The 19,561-nt window shown below is 40.7% G+C and overlaps 1 protein-coding gene across 6 annotated transcripts in view; it reads left to right on the top strand.

Moving 5' to 3' along the window:
• The window catches only part of TET2 (tet methylcytosine dioxygenase 2), a 124,561-nt gene extending 107,216 nt beyond the window's left edge, over positions 1-17,345 (top strand). For 3 of the 6 annotated variants that reach the window (XM_014544757.1, XM_014544755.1, XM_014544756.1), the window contains exons 8-11: positions 1,126-1,215; positions 8,237-8,374; positions 9,809-10,163; positions 12,528-17,345. In XM_014544757.1, the coding sequence (XP_014400243.1) occupies positions 1,126-1,215; positions 8,237-8,374; positions 9,809-10,163; positions 12,528-14,056 (2,112 nt within the window). In that variant the 3' untranslated portion in view covers positions 14,057-17,345. Of the gene's footprint in view, positions 1-1,125; positions 1,216-1,547; positions 1,638-8,236; positions 8,375-9,808; positions 10,164-12,527 lie in introns of those variants that run through there. The other 3 variants (XR_001363325.1, XM_014544758.1, XM_014544759.1) reach the window with 3 other exon arrangements.
• The last annotated feature ends 2,216 nt before the right edge of the window (positions 17,346-19,561 follow it).

Below are 19,561 nucleotides of genomic sequence, written 5' to 3'. Positions count from 1 at the left end.
GGGGGTAACTGATCATTTCTCCTTTCAAATAAACTTTGCCAAGTTCTTCATATACATTCTAGTTGTGAAGATTTTATTCATATTTGAAGCATCAAGTAATTATTAGTTATTATGTGAAGAGATCCTTTTAAATTTTGAAATGCTATTTTAATAGACATTTAAAAGTATGGAGGTTAGAAATAGACAAATTAAACCAAACAAATCCTTTTAATAGCCATCTTGCTTGGCAGCAAATTGGAGAGGGAGTAGAGAATGTGACCTCTTTAAGACTGTATATTTTTCTTTAAATGTGTCTTAGCCAGACCTACTATACATTACAAAGAGCATCTAAGTTCCCCATGAGCCACAGACTATTAACATGCGAATCAGATCCTTAAACCCTCGGTGCTGGGCATCATAGGAGGCACTAGACCTACTGCCCCAAATGAGGTTCCTCTGTGTTCATTCTGGAAGGCCTACTACAAGAAGTCCATGAGGACTGGCAGATTTTATCAATGAGCATCACAGAGGAAGTGGGTGGCTAGTATGAGAGGGGTGGAGTGGTTTATCCCAGAGGAAATAAAGTCACCTTCTTAGAATGAAAATGAGAAAAAAAGTCCATGCAATTTATTTTAAATCCAGTCTTAGAAGGGAATTAAAAGGACTTTAGCAGGAGCATGCTGTCTCTACAAATTAAGTTTCCTCAGTGACTCAGGGGAGACCAGACCAGCTTAAGAAACACGTTTTAGTCTTTCAGTCAGAACATTCGCTGTGGGAAAGGGAAAGGAAAACAAAAATAAATAAATAAATAAATAAATTTTTAAAAGCCAGATTGTATAGTTTCATTCTCCTAACCCTTCTACCAGCACAGGCTTCTATTTATAAAATGCCAAATATCTGCATGCAAAGTAGAAAGTTGATTAATCTTATCAGAAGAGCTAGATATTAATAGCACATACGAAACTAGGTAATATATGGCCTATACTTTCACTTAGAAATAGTCATGTTAAGATGCTTTATTTAGTAAGATGAATAGTATATAGTGATTTGTACCTAAGATATAAGGGGGGGAAATCTAACTGATAGTCTCATATACAGAGAGAATGGATTTAGAATTTAACATGTAGAATTATTCATTTTATACAGGAAGAAAAACTGGAGTCTCATTTACAAAACCTGTCTACTCTCATGGCACCAACATACAAGAAACTTGCACCTGATGCATATAATAATCAGGTAAGTTTAAATAACTGACAACAATTGGGACCATTTACTTAGTATTGATGACCTATCTACCTACTTCCAATAATATTTTTGAAATGATTTTTAAAAAATTTTTCTAACTTTTTTCTATCTAATTGTTGAAATTACTGCTGTGTTCTGTTTCTGGTAAATATAAAGTATACCATTTTGCTCTTTTAATCTGTAAATATGAGCTTTTGAGGCTCACAATATCTACTAATTGTGTTCTCATCAAATAATTTTGTCCCTGTAAGCAGACTTTGGTGATTAATTAAAATTCTGTGGCCCAAACTATAGGTTCAACCATTTAACAACTGTTTTCTCAGGATGTCTATACATAGAAAGCTGCTAGAGGCCCAGTGCACGAAATTCATGCAAGGAGCTTGGCCCTCGCAGCCGCGTCGCTTGCCTCGGCCCTCGCAGCCCCGGCTTCATCCGAAGGTCATCCGGAAGGCTGTCCAGCTGTCCGGTCTAATTAGCATATTACTCTTTTATTATTATAGATGGGTGCACTACTTTGCAAGTGTCCAGATATGCCAGATTTTGCCAGGTCCTTTTTATTTTGGCCTTGGCTCTGTGAACCAAGCAAAAACATTTTTTCCTTATTGTATAAGTATGTTCTACACTGTACATATTTAGAAGGCTAGATTTTTCTCTTTTTAAATTGAGTTTATTTGGGTTACATTGGTTAATAAAATTATATATGTTTCAGGTATGTAACCCTACAGTACATCATCTGTATATTGTATTGTGACCCCAGGTCAAGTCTCCTTCCATCATCATTTATTCCCCCTTTATCCTCTTCTACTTCTTCCCACCCACCCCCCTTCCCTCCGGCAATGACCATACTGTTGTCTGTGTCCGTGAGTCTTTCTTTTTTCTTTGCTTAATCCCATTACCTTTCTCACTCAGGCCCAACACCCTCTCCTTTGATAGCAGTCAGTCTGTTTTCTATATCTATGAGTCTGTCTCCACTTTGTTAGTTTATTTTGTTCATTAGATTCCATATGTAAGTGAAATCATATGATAACTTGTCTTTCTCTGACTGGCTTATTTCACTAGCATAATACTCTCCAGGGCTACGTTTTCTAAAGTATTTGTTCAGAAATACTCATGAAGGAAGCAGAAGACTATCCTGTTTCAATAATATCAACAACAAAAAGTAGTAAATAAAAACCTGATACAAACCAGACACTGTTTAGTCACTGTGGATCTACATATGAGCAATGTAGGTTTTCTGTCTTTAAGGAATTTCTTCTCTAAGTGAGATATAGATATGTACAATAGCAATTACAGAATAATACAATAACAGTTGGGCTAGACGATGCACATGTTTCTGAAGAACCAAAAAGGTTCTCCCTGAGAGTAGAGTAGAGATGTAAGGTCACAAAATTCTTGGAGGCCACATAAAGGATTGTTGAACTTTATCATGTAGGTAAGAAAGTGACCATTTGGGTGTGCTAAGTGTGTGTTGGGGGGTGGGGAGAGGACGAAGTGATTTAATTTTAAAAAGGTTGCTCAACTACCCAAATATGAATTTTTCATAGGTGCTATTAATCAAATTATTTTAGCTGGGGAAAGGGACAGGATAACAAAACATTGATGTGCTTTTTTACTCCTTTGATTCTCATTATAGACTGTCTCATTCACACCTGATCTTCTAAGCATTTATATTTAACCTATTACACTTTCTTTGGAGTATTTTATGCATCTCCTGAACCTGGAGTGCTCAAAATATGGAAGTAGTCAAAATTTTTAAGTTATAGCAAAGTGACTATATATAACTTCTGAGATGTGTTTCACTATCTTTGTAGGAAAAACTGTAAAGGTGTACTAATCAATGGGCATCAAGTGTTGGTTAGGCAAGATGAATAAGCTGTAGAATCTGCTGTATAACATTTATACCTATAGTCAAAAAAATGTATTGTAACTTAAAATGTGTTACAAGGGTAGATCTCATGTTAAATGTTCTTATCACAATAAAATAAAATTTAACTGCATACATTTGTACATACAAATAGATTTAATGTCTCTAAATTAATTCAATTAATGGCTGTGAATGGATAGGTGTTTTTTTTATATATGCATGATAGGTAAAAATAAAATTTAACTGCATACATTTGTACATACAAATAGATTTAATGTCTCTAAATTAATTCAATTAATGGCTGTGAATGGATAGGTGTTTTTTTATATATGCATGATAGGTACCATTAGTAATGTTCATCTATATGTCTTAACATGGTTTAGAGATCAAAAAAGAGCCATGTGACCTTTCTACACAGTAAATGGGAAGATGTTTTGAGGTATGGATGCTGGAAAAACCTACCATTTGATTTTTGCCTGCTTCCCTTAACTGAATATATTAACTTTATTTCTCATATCTGAATGTGCTTCCTTGCTTTATTCCCTGTTTTCATAGTTAAAGTCTTGTTGCTAAAGTTAAGCTTCATTGGGTCTTCAAAGCATTTCTTGATATTTTTTTAGAGAGAGAGGAAGGAGGAGGGATATATAGAAACATCGATGAGAGAGAAACTTCATTGACTGGCTGTACACCCACTACTGTGGACTGAGCCTACAACCTGGGCATGTGCCTTGACCAAGAATCAAACCAGTGATCTCTTGGTTTCTGGGTCAATGCTCAGCCACTGAGCAACACTGGCCAGGCCAGAATCATGAGTTTCAATACACAAATATACTATGTGAACCCAGTAGTAAATAATATCCAAGCCATCAAAAACATCATGTTGTGAGATTCTAGCCATGATGAATTCCCAGGGACTGGATTTACTTTGTGTGTGTGTGTGTGTGTGTGTGTGTGCAAAACAATTTTTTATATGTAGAAGTTGTAGAAGTAGAAAAAGCACAGGATAGTAATGCCAGAGAAAGGTGAATTTATCACATGGACCCGGACAACAGTGTGGTGACAGCCAGAGGAAAAGGGGGGTGAGGTAGAGGTGGAGGTGAGCAAAGGGGGGGAAATGGGGGTAGAAAGAGACTTTGCTTGGGGCAGTGAGCGCATGACGCAGTGTGCAAATGATGTTTTATTGAGTCGTACACTTGATACCTCTATGGTTTTGCAAACCAATGTCACCCTAATAAATTCAATTTAAAAAAAAAAAAGACAAACCTATGATTACCATAACTTATTTCCTGAAGAGTACATTAGGCTCCAGGACTGGGAGGAGGTTCCTGAACAGACCCCAGGGTTATCCATGCATTAAGGAGACAAAGCTCAGAATATGGAGAAGTAACATCATAGAACTTACAACCCAGAGTATCAGGGAGGAGAGAGCATCATTGAGAAGAGCGCCCATATCTGTAGAAAGCTCTGCTTGCATCTTCAGCTGACTACTGAACAGTGCATGCATGTGAAGAGATTACCAAGGCTGTAGAAAGAGACATCCAAAGCACTAGGCAGAACAATCCCTTGGTTTCATAACAGGACCTGGAAAGGTTTTGTTAATACTATTCAGAAGGAAAAGACCTATTAACATACGAACTTACAAAGAGCATATTCAGAATCTTATGGCCTTGGTAGCAGAAGTAGATTAGGCTATTCTGATCCCATCTAAAGATGGTTAAAGTCAAGTCTTGAAAGCATCAAACTGACTCCAAATAATGGCATCCCAGAACAAAGTCTTAAAAAAAATCTCTGAAACGAGGTAAAATTTATAATATCTTAATCCCATAAAAATTACTAGGCATAGCCTGGCCAGTGTGGCTAGGTGGTTGAACGTCGACCCATGAACCAAGAGGTCATGGCCCACTTGCCCAGGTTGCAGGCTCAATCCCTGGAGGGGGCGTGCAGGGGGCTGCCAATCAGTGTTTCTCTCTCATCAGTGTTTTTATCTCTCTATCCCTATCCCTTCCTCTCTCTCTAAAATCAATAGAAACATATTTTTAAAAATTACGAGGCATACAAAGAAGTGAGAAAATATGACCCATAATGAGGGTAAGGGGAAAGCAATCAATAGACATTGTTCCAAAAATGACATGGTAATATGTAGACAAGGGCATTAAAATATATCAGAGGAAAGTATAAGCATGATAAAAGAAAACTAAGAAGATATAAAAAAGACCCACATTAAACTTCTAGAAATGAAAAATATATGATGCCTGGATAAAAGAATACATTAGATGGAATCAACAGCAGATTAGTGAGCTGGAATATAAGCAATAGAAAAATTTCAATGTGAAATAAAGAGAAAAACCAAAACTGGAAATAAAATTAATAGATTGATGACCTACTAATGATTAAACTAATTATTACACTAATATATATGTAATTAGAGTACCAGAAGGAGATAGTGTACAGAAAAATTTAAAGAAATAAGAGCTAAATTTTCCCAAAAAAATTTGTTCAAAACTATAAACCCGTTGATCCTAGAAGCTGAGCTAGCCCCTAATAGAGGTGGAAAAAAAGACAGAAGTGGACTAGATGAAAGATACATGGAAATCAATTTGCTTAAAGTCAGTGATAAAGAGAAAAATGTGAAAAGCAGATGGAGAAAAAAAAGACTTATTACATTTAGTGAGAAAACTAATAATAAACATAGGAAACTTCATGTCAGGAAAAGCAAGAAAGAAGACAGAGGAGAAATATCTTTAAAGTACTGAAAGAAAAAACAAACTGTCAACTTAGAAAACCAGTGAAAACAACTCTTAAAAGTAAAGACAAAATAAAGATTTTCTTCAGACAAAAGCTGAAATAATTTACCACCAGCAGACTAACATTTCAAAAATGTTAAAGGAAGTCTTCTGGTAAAAAGTAAATGATACCAAATAGAAATCTGGATTGATTAAAAAAAAATCACAAATAATATATATGTGAGTAAAAAGACTTTTTTCTTATTTTAAAGATATTTTGCTAAATAAAAAAATATTAACAGTGTACTCTGAGATTTATAACATGTTGAAGTAGCACAGAGGCTTGGGAATTGGAAGACCGTAGTTTCCCTCCACCGCAATCTACAAGCAATACATTCTAATACCCCCAGAGGATGCCTGAAATTGTGGATAGTACTGAACCCCACATATACTTTTGTTCCTATACATACAAACCGATGCTAAAAGTTAATTTATAAGTTAGGCATAGAAAGAGAGTAAAAGCAATAAGCAAATAGGATAATTATCTATATATATAAAAGCCTAAGCAACTGGACGACCGGACGGTAGCTATGATGCACACTGACCAACAGGGGGCAGACGCTCAATGCAGGGGTTGACCCTTCATGGTCAGTGTGCTCCCACGGTGGAAGCGTCACTCAGCTGACAAACGGGCGCCAGATGCCGGGCAGATGGCTGGTGAGCACAGCTGTGACAGTGCGAGCCTCTCCTGCCCTGCGCACCTGAGTGGCAGTGGTGGCAGGTGCAGCGGGGGGCCGAGATGAGCTGGAGCCAAAGGGCCCAGCCTGGGCTTGGGCTCCTTCCCGGCCGCCTGCTGCTTGGCGCACTACTTTGTGCTGTGCAGCATCGACACAGACAGCGGGCTGGAGCCCAACGAGCTGGCGGGTAAGACCAGGCTACAGTAGTGTGGAGTGCACTTATCCCTGCAAGCCAAGCTGAGGGACCCCACCAGTGCACGAATCCGTGCACCGGGCCTATAGTAACAATATATTGTAATAAAAGTTATGTGAATATGGTCTCTCTCTTTCAAAATATCTTATGGACTGTACTCAGCTTTTCACTTAAAGAGAGCAGTTTATGGCTTCTCTTTGGCATATCCAAATTACCAGCATCACTGTGCATGTGTTGTGGGCCATCATTAAGTAAAGTAAGGTGACTTGAACACAAGCACTGAGATACCACACAGTCAATCTGATAGCAAGTTGACTGCCAAGTGACTAATGGGTAGGCTGGCACATATAGCTAGAGATGCTGGACAAAGAGATGACTCACCATTCAGGTGGGACTGAGTAGGTTGGTGTGAGATTTCATCACACCCCTCAGAATGGTGTGCAATTTAAAACTTATAAATGGTTTATTTTTTGAATTTTCCATTGAATATGTTTGGACCACTATTGACGACAGGTAACAGAAACTGTGGAAAGCAAAACAGTGAATAAGGGGAGATTACTGCATACTGTTATAAGGTTCTCATGTATGGAGTGGTATAATATTACTTAAATGTAGACTGTGGTAAGTTAAAGAGCACACCATAAACTTTAAAGCAAGCAGCCACTACATTAAAGCCAATTAAATTAAATTCTGTACCAGAAAGATGCCTACAAAATCTCTAAATATCTGGAAATGGAGCAATATATGTCTAAATGACATATGAGTCAAAGAATAAATTATAAGGGAAATTAGAAAGTATTTCAAACTAAATGAAAGTTAAGAGATGACATTAAAATTTGTGGGATGCAGCTATAAAGCATTGCTTAGCTGCGGTTCTCAACCTGTGGGCCGCGACCCCTTTGGCAGTCGAACGACCCTTTCACAGGGGTCACCTAAGACCATCCTGCATATCAGATATTTACATTATGATTCATAACAGTAGCAACATTACAGTTATGAAGTAGCAATGAAAATAATTTTATGGTTGGGTCACAACATGAGGAACTGTATTTAAAGGGCCAGAAGGTTGAGAACCACTGGATTAGAGAACTATAGCATTGAACACTTATATTAGAAAAAAAAACTAATCAGCAGTGATAGAGATCAGTGGGTGCCTGAAAACAAAGAGGAGGCATGAATTATAAAGCGGTATGAGGAAATTTGGGGGAGTGATGGATATATACATTATTTTGATGGTGGCATGGTTTCATGTATTATTATGTCAAACCTCAACACTGTCAAATAAAAACTTTACTATGTCAAGGTATTGGCTTTATTGTGTACCATCCTCTTGTTTTTGGATCTAAAGTAGGCAACAATTCTAAAAGTTCTAAATATTACAGTGTCTTTTTGACCTATTCAGTGCACAGGTCTTGGACTTTCTTATCAAATGTATGCCCAGGAATTTAAAAAGCCTGAGTACCTCCCCACTCACACACATACTTGTATTTTTCAGATTGAATATGAACACCGAGCGCCAGAGTGCCGCCTGGGTCTGAAGGAAGGCCGTCCATTCTCAGGGGTCACTGCGTGCTTGGACTTCTGTGCTCACGCCCACAGAGACTTGCACAACATGCACAATGGCAGCACCTTGGTAAGTGCGGCCGAGGACGGGCAAGCAGCCTGCCCCGTGGAGGAGCAGCGGGCTGGCAGGGAGCAGCATTTGCTTAGAGTAACACGCTCTCTGCAGGTGTCACACAGCACAGCCGCGTTTTCATGAATGAACTGTTGTTGCATAACTGTTTGGCATAACTAGTACTCTCATAACAGGTTGGCACACCAGGGGAAACTGTGTTGACAGGCACATGAAAATCATGGAAATTCTCGGTGCTAATCTAAACCAGTGACTATGAGTTGCCAGCTCCTAGCAGTTGGCTGCCAAAAAAATCTTTAAAAATTACGTGTCAGATATCTGGTAGGTTATGATCAGTTAAGCAACAAGCCAAAGTACCAGTCACCTTGCAGAGAAGTTCACACAGAAGCACATCGTCACTGTCGCAGTAACTGCTATAGAAGATTCAAAGTGAAAAAGAGCCCACGGGAACTATATATTCCAATGGGTGAAATGCATTGGGCCTTATAACTGAAGGCTATGGTACGGGGAGAAAATGAATACGGTCTTAGGGTAGGACAACCTTCCATAATAACAAAGTCCAGGAAAAGGGCTTGCCTGGAGAGAGATGATCCGAGGTGGAGATAAGGAATGAGAAAGCTCAAGTGAAGAAACTGCATTAATCAACCTAACGTAGTGGTTCTCAACCTTCCTAATGCCGCGACCCTTTAATACAGTTCCTCATGTTGTGGTGACCCCCAACCATAAAATTATTTTCGTTGCTACTTCATAACTGTAATTTTGCTACTGTTATGAATCATAATGTAAATATCTGATATGCAGGATGTATTTTCATTGTTACAAATTGAACATAAAGCATAGTGATTAATCACAAAAACAATATGTAGTTATATATGTGTTTTCCAATGGTCTTAGGCGACCCCTGTGAAAGGGTCGTTCGACCCCCAAAGGGGTCGCGACCCACAGGTTGAGAACCGCTGACCTAACGCGTCATCAACATGGATATAGTTATAGTTAAGGAAGGTGACCAGTTAATGAGAAAACAAACGACGGGCACTAAAGTTATATTGTAGGGTAGAAAAGAATTCAGGGAGGTAGTAGCAATAGTGGAAAGAATTTGAGAAAACTGGTGCACATGATGAGAGAAAATCACTGATCCGCTGCCTCCTGCACACACCATGCTCGGGATCGAGCCCACAATCCAGGCATGTGCCCTGACTAGGAATGGAACTGCGACCTCTTGGTTCATAGGTTGATGCTCAGTCATTGAGCCATGCTGCTGGGGGAATTGATCCACTCTTTATTAATAACAGACATAGTTTTATGGTCACTGGTGTGGTCCAGTAGACCACCAACCACAAATCTAAATACTAGGAGCAAGAAACACACACACACACACACACACACACTGTTGTTCTGAACTGAAACAGGCTGTTTGTCTTACTTTCCTACCAGGTATGCACCCTCACAAGAGAAGACAATCGAGAAATCAGAGGCAAGCCTGAGGATGAGCAACTCCATGTGCTGCCGCTCTACAAAGTCTCTGATGTGGATGAGTTTGGGAGTGTAGAAGCTCAGGAGGAGAAGAAACGAAATGGTGCTATTCAGGTGCTAAGTTCTTTTCGGCGGAAAGTCAGGATGTTAGCAGAGCCAGTGAAGACGTGCCGACAGAGGAAACTAGAAGCCAAGAAAGCTGCCGCCGAAAAGCTTTTTTCTCTGGAGAACAGCGCACATAAGAATGAAAAGGACAAGTCCGCCCCATCCCGCACAAAGCAGACTGAAGGTGCAGCCCAGGCTAAACACTTGGCAGGTAAATTTAATGTGAAGCCTTGTAGATACATGTGTTATATGATACTTCAAATGAGCATTGTTCATTTTGGAAGGTCACATTTAGTCATGGTCTTAGTTCTGTACCAGAATCTTCTCTAAAGTCCCAAGGGCCAGGCTTTGTTCTTGGAGATGGTACTGAGCTATTGCACCATCAGCCCCAGCTTGATGGGGAACTTTGGATGTTATTCTATAATAAGTGGCAAAATCTCCTGAAAGATAAGTGATATGGTAAAATCAGTGTTAATCGAGCAGTGGCAGGTAGACCACATTAGAGCTGAAGAAGCTAATAGTTTGGAGACAGAAGCAATAAACCAAGAGTGAGGTAATAAGAGCTTGAATTTTAGTGGTGACAATGAAGATGTAGCAGAAATGATGGGAGTGAATTCTTCCAAAATTAATACCAATATACTGATGGCAAAACATTGGGATAAGGAGGTGACAGATTTAAGGATGACTCCAAAGTTTTAAGCCCAGATAATGTAAGCAGTACAATTTATTGAAATAAGTTTTGGAGCAAGTTTAAGGGGGTAGTGGTGGGAGAATAAGATGCCTTTCCTTAGCCATATTATGTTTGAGGTTTAGGAGATGGGTCCACATGTAGTTCTTATAAAGCTTTCACCCATCCCAATGGATCACATCTACAGTAGTAGCAATAGAACATGACTTATCAATACTTAGTTGATATTTTCTGTCCATAGCCCCTTGCTTTATATCTGCAGTTAGTGTAAGGAATCATACAACAATGTAATAATGTCCATATCCAAATTGTAGGCCTGACTATTAACAAGAGAAAAGTGTATACCTTGTAAGTTTAGTGAACCAGTTTGCTTAGAACCAACCATCTTTGTCGTACAAAGTCAAATCTTCCTGGTAATTCATTGTGAAGCCCAAAGAAACTAAGTAATTTAGAATAATGTGCCAAAGATGCTTAATAAATATTTGTTGATTGGTTGACCCACTATGAGAAACTAATCCCATGCAGTCCATGATGTCCCTTTAAGTTAGCTGTAAAGTGTAAGCATGTAGAACTTGGCCTCTTGTCCCTTCTAACCGGCTTCTGCAACGATCGTTTCGGTGGTCAGGGCTGCCAGTGCAGCTCCATCTGTTCTGATCTCAGGTAACGCTCTTAAGTGAGGTCATGAAACAACAGCATGACTTTTTAAAGTTTTCAACTTGCAAAGCTGAAAGTTTCATTCAAGTTTTATCTACAACTCTGTAAATTTCCTTTCTCAAGAGCATGCTAATGAAATGGGTTCGTGTGTTATACAAGATCCTTTGGGTGTTTGAATGAATGTCATTTTTCTTCTCATTGCATTGCTGAATCTTTTCATAACAAATTTTATACTACTTAATTTTAATATTTAACCAATTTTATTGCATGCCAGGTAGTGTAGAAATAAAGTAAAATAAGGCATGGTCCCTTCCCATGGGAAATTCCTTCTTAGGAGGATAAAGAGGGGGCTAAAAATGGATGATTACAATGCATTGTGACTGTTGCTTCATGTGCTTTGTGGTGGGTACTGCAAAAGCCCTGGAAGATGGGATGCCTGTGCCAAGGGAGGGCAGGGAGCTGGGTGGAGGGTGGAGGGCACTTCATGCAGAGAGTTTGGCATGATCAGAAGCAGAGGCTCCAGAGAATGTGATGCTCTCCGTGGAATGTCTTTCGGATGTTTACTACCTTTACCTTCACTTACCCGACTGTCCTTTTATGAGGTCTGTCATTTTATTTCTAACTAGAGGCCCTGTGCACGAAATTAGTGCACTTGGAGGGTATCCTACAGCACGGATTGCAAGAGGGCACAGGCCAGGCTGAGGGACCCCACTGGTGCACTATTGGGGCCGGGGAGGGGTGCAGGAGATTGGCCAGCTGGGAAGGGACTGTGGGAGGACTCCAGGGCGTGTTCGGCCTGTCTCACTCAGTCTCGATCAGCCGGACCCCAGCAGCAAGCTAACCTACCAGTTGGAGCATCTGCCCTCTGGTAGTGCACGTCATAGTGACTGGTCAACTGTCTTCCCCCTGGTGGTCAGTGCACGTCATAGCGAGTTGAGCTGCCTTAGCATATATTAGCATATTATGCTCTGATTGGTTGAATGGCCAACCGGATGACTGGACACTTAGCATATTAGGCTTTTATTATATGGGATGCTTTAGACACAAAAAATAATGCCAGACAGTCATCAGCACCCTGACTCTGCTCTTACCTTGTTTGATGGGTGTTGTATAATCCTGGTGGTGGTTCTTACATGCATTTAAGCATCCTCACTAGCTTTCATAAAACAATGGTCAAGCATGCTTGTTCCTGCTCTTTTCTTATCTTGTCCACAAAACTTCTATGACTTTCAGGATCAGTCATGCAGCTGTCCCAGCAGCCCCAGCCCCAGTCACAGCCCCAGCAACTACAGAAGCAGCCTCCACAGCCACAGAAGCAGCCGCCGCAGCCGCAGCCGCAGCCGCAGCCGCAGCCACAGCCACAGCCACAGCCACCCCAGCAGCAGCCACCCCAGCAGCAGCCACCACATCACCCCTTGACTAATAGCCATCATTCAGAGACTGTCAACTCTTACTATTCTTCTGGACACACCAATCTATATATGAGACGGCCCAATCCAGTCAGTCCTTATCCAAGCTCTTCACACACTTCGGATATTTATGGAGGAGGCGCCAACTGTGTGAACTACTATTCCACCTCATCCCAAACTGCGGGTTCATATTTGAATTCTTCTAATCTCATGAGCCCCTACCCTGGGCTTCTAAATCAGAACAACCAATATCCATCATATCAGTGCAACGGAAACGTATCCATGGACAGCTGCTCCTCCTATCTGGGTTCTTACTCTCCCCAGTCCCAGCCCATGGATCTCTATAGGTATCCAAACCAAGACCCTCTCTCTAAGCTAAATCTGCCGCCCATCCACACGCTTTACCAGCCGAGGTTCGGAAACAGCCCGAGTTTTACTTCCAAACCCTTGGGTTACGGAAACCAAAATATGCAGGGGGACACCTTCAGGAGCTGTACTCCCAGGCCCACCGTGCGCCACGTGGGGACGCTGCCTCCTTATTCCACGCCCGAGATGGATGGTCACTTCCTGGGGGCCACCTCTAGATTCCCACCCAATTTGAGCAACCCCAACATAGACTATAAAAACGGGGAGCATCCCCCACCTTCTCGTATGCTCCATAACTACGGTGCCGCCCCGGGCATGTTCAACAGCTCTCTCCACGCGCTGCACCTCCAGAACAAGGAGAACGACATGCTTTCCCACACAGCTAACGGGCTCCCCACGATGCTTCCCGGCCTGAGCCACGATCGAGCTGCCGCTGCCCAGCAAGGCTTGCACAGGTTGCTAGACGCGAGCAGCCAGGACAAGCAGCCCCCTGCCGCGGAGGAAAACGATGAGGTCTGGTCCGACAGCGAGCAGAGCTTCCTGGACCCTGACATCGGGGGCGTGGCGGTGGCGCCGGCTCACGGGTCCATTCTCATCGAGTGTGCAAAGCGGGAGCTGCACGCCACGACCCCCTTAAAGAATCCCAACCGGAATCACCCCACCAGGATCTCGCTCGTCTTCTACCAACACAAGAGCATGAACGAGCCCAAACACGGCTTGGCGCTCTGGGAGGCCAAGATGGCCGAGAAAGCCCGGGAGAAGGAGGAAGAGTGCGAGAAGTATGGCCCGGACTACGTGCCTCAGAAAACGCACGGCAAGAAAGTGAAGCGGGAGCCCACCGAGCCGCACGAGCCCTCCGAGCCCACCTACCTGCGCTTCATCAAGTCCCTGGCCGAGAGGACCATGTCGGTGACCACAGACTCCACAGTCACCACATCTCCGTATGCCTTCACTCGGGTCACGGGGCCTTACAACACATACGTGTGACGTCGCCCCTGGTGTTGGTTACCTCATTCGAAAAGACCACAGCCAACCGGCCCACAGTGTAGTTCTCATGACATGGGCCCTGGGGACAGGGACACAGTATTCATGACAAAGGTGGTAGGAAGAACCTCAGCTCACCAGCAAACGCAAAAGAGGTCACCTTCCCATAGCACTTAATTCCCACTGACTCCTAAGTGGTCACAGATGGCATCCATGCAAAAGACCAAAGCATTCTATGCAAAACGAAGGTGGGGAAGAGAGTGTTCCACCATTTACATTTTTAAACACTGGTTCTATGATTGGACGAGATGATAATGTAAATGTGACTTTTCCCCACCTTACAACTCTCCACATCTGTGACCACTTTTTAGTAATACCAAGTTTGCATAGTCCTGGACACAAATCCAGCGAGTACTGTAGTGTTACAGTGGCAGGATTCTTAAACACCATCTGGTGCTGAACATATAATGTACTGAAATACTGGAATTATGGTTTTTTAACATGCAGTTTTTACTGTAATCTTAATATTAACTTTTATTTATCAAATAGCTACAGGAAGCATAAATGAATAGACCGCAAAACACTGAATTTGTTTGGGTGTTCTAAGAAATGGTGCTAAGAAAATGGTGTCTTTAATAGTTGAAAATTTAATGCCTTTATATCATCAAGATGCTATCAGTGAACTCCAGTGCCCTTGAATAATAGGGGTACCTTTTCATTCAAGTTTTTATTATAATTACCTATTCTTACACAAGCTGTTTTTAAAATGTGGACATTTTAAAGGCCTCTGGATTTTGCTCATCCAGTGAAGTCCTTGTAGGACAATAAACGTATATATGTACATATATATATACATATATATATACACACACATGTATATGTGCACACACATGTATATGTATAAATATTTTAAATGGTGTCTTAGAAGCACTTTGCCTACCTAAGCTTTGACAACTTGAACAATGCTAAGGTACTGAGACGTTTAAAAAAAAAAGTTTACTTTCATTTTAGAATGCAAAGTTGATTTTTTTAAGAAAGCTTTTAAAATATTTTTGCTTTTAGCCATGCGTCTGCTGATGAGCAATGTGTCCATTTTTCATACAGCCAGTTCAATCCAAAAGGGGGCTTACTGGATTCAAGGGAATACGTTAGTCCATAAAACATGTTTTCTGGTGCTCACCTCTCATGCTATACTGTAACAGTTTTATACGGAATTGTATGACAAGTTCATTGGTCAAACATGTAGTTTTCAGAATTTTCTATCAACTTCAGTAATGATTAACTTCATGCCACAGACTCAACCATGCCGTTCACTTACGCAAAGTGGTTTTATGGCTCTGTATGCTCTTCGGCAATTGAATGTCAGTCTGCCTTTGTGTTGATAATTGTACGTTGTGATGTTGTCACTTCTTGGCTTAAGTGTCCTCTTTACCAGGAAGACCGACCGAGCAGACTGGCCTGCATCAGTTGAATAAACAGGGTTCGTTCCATGTGAATCTGTTAATTAAAGGAAAAGAAAGGAAACAGGCAGCTGGCTTGCTGTGGCGGTTTTAAATCATTAATTTGTATAAAGAAGTGAAAGAGATGTATAGTAAGTAAATTAATTGTAAACAAAACTTTTTTAACGCAATGCTTTAGTATTTTAGTACTGTAAAAAATTAAATATATATATATACATATATATATATGGATTTGAAGCAGAATTCACATCATGATGGTGCTACTCAACCTGCTACAAATATATCATAATGTGAGCTAAGAATTCAGTAAAGGTTTGAGTGGTGTTCCTACTGTCATATACCTCAACACTAGTTTGGCAATAGGATATTGAACTGAGAGTGAAAGCTTAGAGCATCATGTACCATCATTTTTTTTCCAAGTCTTTCTTTTTTATAATTAAAACGCATACCTTTTTGTTCAGTACTTGATTTCTTAGCAAGTATAACTTGAACGTCAACCTTTTTGTTCTAAAAATCAGGGATATTTCAGCTCATGTTCTCCTTATGCCAACATGTCACCTGTGTTTATGTAAAATTGTAGGTTAATAAACATATTCTTTGTCAGGGATTTAAACCTTTTACTTTGAATCCCTCCTATTTTGCTTGTATATGTCCTCATGTAACTAAAACTAATTTTGTATATCTGTTGACCCCTTTTATTGTAAAGAAAAGCATTTTAAAAGTTTGGGGAGTATTTTGATTGTTTTGAGCAGGAAAAAAATTACATGAAAATAGAATGCACTGAGTTGATAAAGGGAAACTTGTAAGGCAGGAGTTTGGCAAGTGGCTGCTGGCTAGAGTCTTTGAACTCTCTAAATAAAGATGTTTTATCCTGTAATCAGTAGAGGTACAGATCCATAAGGACGTCCCCAAACAGGCAAAACATTTAGGGGTATGGTGTGCAATCGACTGTACAATTACATTTTGGTCTAAGTACACTTTTGCTTACTAAAATTTCAAATAAATTCTTAATCAAGGAAGCCTTTGAGATTTATTGGTCAAATCTTTCTTTATAACATGGCTTTTGTCTTTTTAAAAACTTTCCTTTCTGGCTGTGATCAATTTACAAATATTTCAAAAACATTTGTTTTGCCAATGTCAAACCACATGATTTAAAATATTTTACATATCGCATGTATTTAATGCCATGTATTTGGTTACTACATGCATATTTGTTGGTTTTAGTCATCCATCCCTTTATGAATATTTGGTTTCTATATCATTCACTGTCACTTGTCAAACTGCTAGCCAGCAAGAGCAGGAAGTATAGTTTGGGGGGTTCAGGAGAGGTTAGGTAGGGAGAAGAGAAAATTGAATGGCATATTGTAAATATCAGATCTATAATTGTAAATATAAAACCTGCCTCAGAATGAATGGCAAGCAAATCTCCAGTTTGCTTATATAGGAATATCAGGTTGACTATATAGCCATACTTGAAAAATGCTTCTGAGTGGTGTCAACTTTACTTGAATGAATTTTTCATCTTGATTGACGCACAGTGGTGTACAGTTCACTTCTCAAGCTAGTGGTCAACTTGTGTAGGAAACTTTTGCAGTTTGACACTAAGATAATGAGCTCTGTGTGCATTTTTTCTATGCTTTTTTAAAAACTTAGTTTCATTTCATTTTCATGAAATGTTTGGTTTGTCTATAAAATCTGAGGATGGTTATAAATACTGTAAGTATTGTAATGTTATGAATGCAAGTTATTTGAAAGCGTTTATTATTATATCATTCCTGATAACGCTATTAGAGTGTTTTTAATAAAATTTATATTTATTTAATGCACTCTAAGTATTGTCTTGTTAAAGTTTCTGTTTACTGCTTAAGTTATTGTCATCTCAATGAGGCTAAAGGGAATAAAAAGAATTCTTTTTTTAAAGATAATTTTAGTCATTCTTAATGTTAAACTATATCTAGAGTAATATCCACATAATTAAGGCCAAAATATTTCTCTGGTTAAATAGTTTAGGTATTAACCTTTTTCCAGTTTGCTTTTTAGCCTATTCACCTAACTTGAGTAGCCAGTGTAAGTCAGGAATAAAATAATAGCATCTGCTGACCTTCATTAGCCTGACCACCCCTTCCTGTGTGTAGTTTGTGAGGGCCACCAGCAACAGCAGGTACACTGGGGTTGAGTTCACATTTCTGTGGTCTAAGGCCACCCTGATTTTTAGATTCACATTTCCCTCCTTATGTCCACTCTTCTCAAGGAAGATTCCACTTCCTGCCCATCCAAAAGGCAGATTGTGTTGGACAGGAAGAGAGGTGAGGGGTGGGCTGGGCAGCACCACATAGACATGCATGTCCTCATCCATTCCATGTGGCTTCAGGGAGCTGGAGGCTAGGGTGTCCTCATCTCTGCCCCTTCTTTGTCTCACGCAGCACCACTGCACTCCTGCTGAAGCACTTCCTAGAAACACAAGCTATCCAACACAGTAACTAATTATAGTTATGTGCTTTCAGCCCTTCCCATCCCCCATCCCTCCTCCCACCCCTGCCCAACATCTATCCCTTCCTTTCCCAAACTGGCAGAGAAATCATTGTCATCATGCAGTAAGTAAGGAAAGTCCTTTCCCCATATTTCCCTCTCTGTTCAGCCTAGGCCAAATCTGATTTAAATAGTCCTTCCTGAGCCCACCTTTGAGCTTGACTGGGTGATTCCTCCAGCACTCTACTCAAAGCCAGCATAGTAAAAGCAGCGGCAATATCACTTAAAAGCAGTGATCCAATGATTTCTTTAAAAAAAATTCAGCCCTTTAGGGACATTGTCAACCCTCATTTCACATCCTTCCTCTGACTGAGCCTTGGGAACCTCCCACTCCTCATTTGCTAGTCTGCCATGCCCAGGGCAAAGGGAGCTCAAAGCTTTTCCTGTCAGGCCCTATGCAGATCCCACTGGCTGAGTCAGGTGATGCCAGTGCCCTGTAAACGAAGGTGCGGGCAGGCCTGCTGCTGTGAGTCTGCAGGTGGACCTAGACAGGGAGGCAGCTGGGAATGACAGATGAGCCATCATTCACGACGTTCTGTGGGTCCCTTGCCTCCTCTGGAAATACTTGCCAAGAGTGAACCTTTGCAGGCAGGCAGGCAGGCAGGCAGGCACACAGCTGCCCTGGCACACACAGTACCACTGCTCCTTTCTTCAGTCTCATATGATAACCGAGTCAATTTATCATAAAAATCCTCCTGCTTGGGGTAATTCTAGCTTAGCTCTGACTCCTGCCTCACTCATCTGCGTTGTACTTGATCAAGTGTGAGAACCTGATTCAGGGAGAAAAGACCTTGGTTTTGTTGGTTTAAAGGCCACCTGGCGGTGAGTATCCAGCATAAATGGAAGGCTGAGAGAGTGCATCAATGGGAGGGGAGAGTGCTTACTGCACAAAGACAAGTGATCATTAACTTCAGTCACATGGCTCACTAGTAAGGGGGCGGGGTCTTTTCTCAATGCCCGCTTCCCCTGAGAAACACACTCTCCAGTTGCTGGAGTGGTGAGAAAACTTTCATAAAAGATGTGGAGATGACAATTAGCTGCAATTATAGATCATTTCAGTTTTACCAGCACTCTTCAGTTTCAAGTAACAAAGAAACTTTTGTTCCCAAATATTCGAGGCCACCTGCCTACATTTCCCTCTCTTACCAGGCAATTTCTCACAAATCTCTTTGCTTGTCTAGCCAGCGTTCACTCTTGAAAGGAGCCACTCTTTTCCTTGCATATGCACTTGACGAATATGCTTTCTTTGGGGACGTCCTTTTGTGCTGCTTCAAAAGGAATTTCTCTACTCAGTATGACATTTTATTCTCTAATCAGTTCTTTTTTATATATATATCACCATGCAATAGTTTATTTGTTTATTTTTTTTAATTGTTTTATTGCTTAAAGTATTACAAAGAATATTACATATGTCTCCTTTTTTCCCCCGCCCTTGACAATCCCCTGGCCTCCCCTACCCCCCAGTGTCTTATGTCCATTGGTTATGCTTATATGCATGCATACAAGTTCTTCGGTTGAT

The sequence above is a fragment of the Myotis brandtii genome, unplaced genomic scaffold (genome assembly GCF_000412655.1).
Source record: "Myotis brandtii unplaced genomic scaffold, ASM41265v1 scaffold38, whole genome shotgun sequence".
Lineage (NCBI taxonomy): Eukaryota > Metazoa > Chordata > Mammalia > Chiroptera > Vespertilionidae > Myotis > Myotis brandtii.
This window is presented reverse-complemented; position numbering and strand designations above follow the sequence as displayed.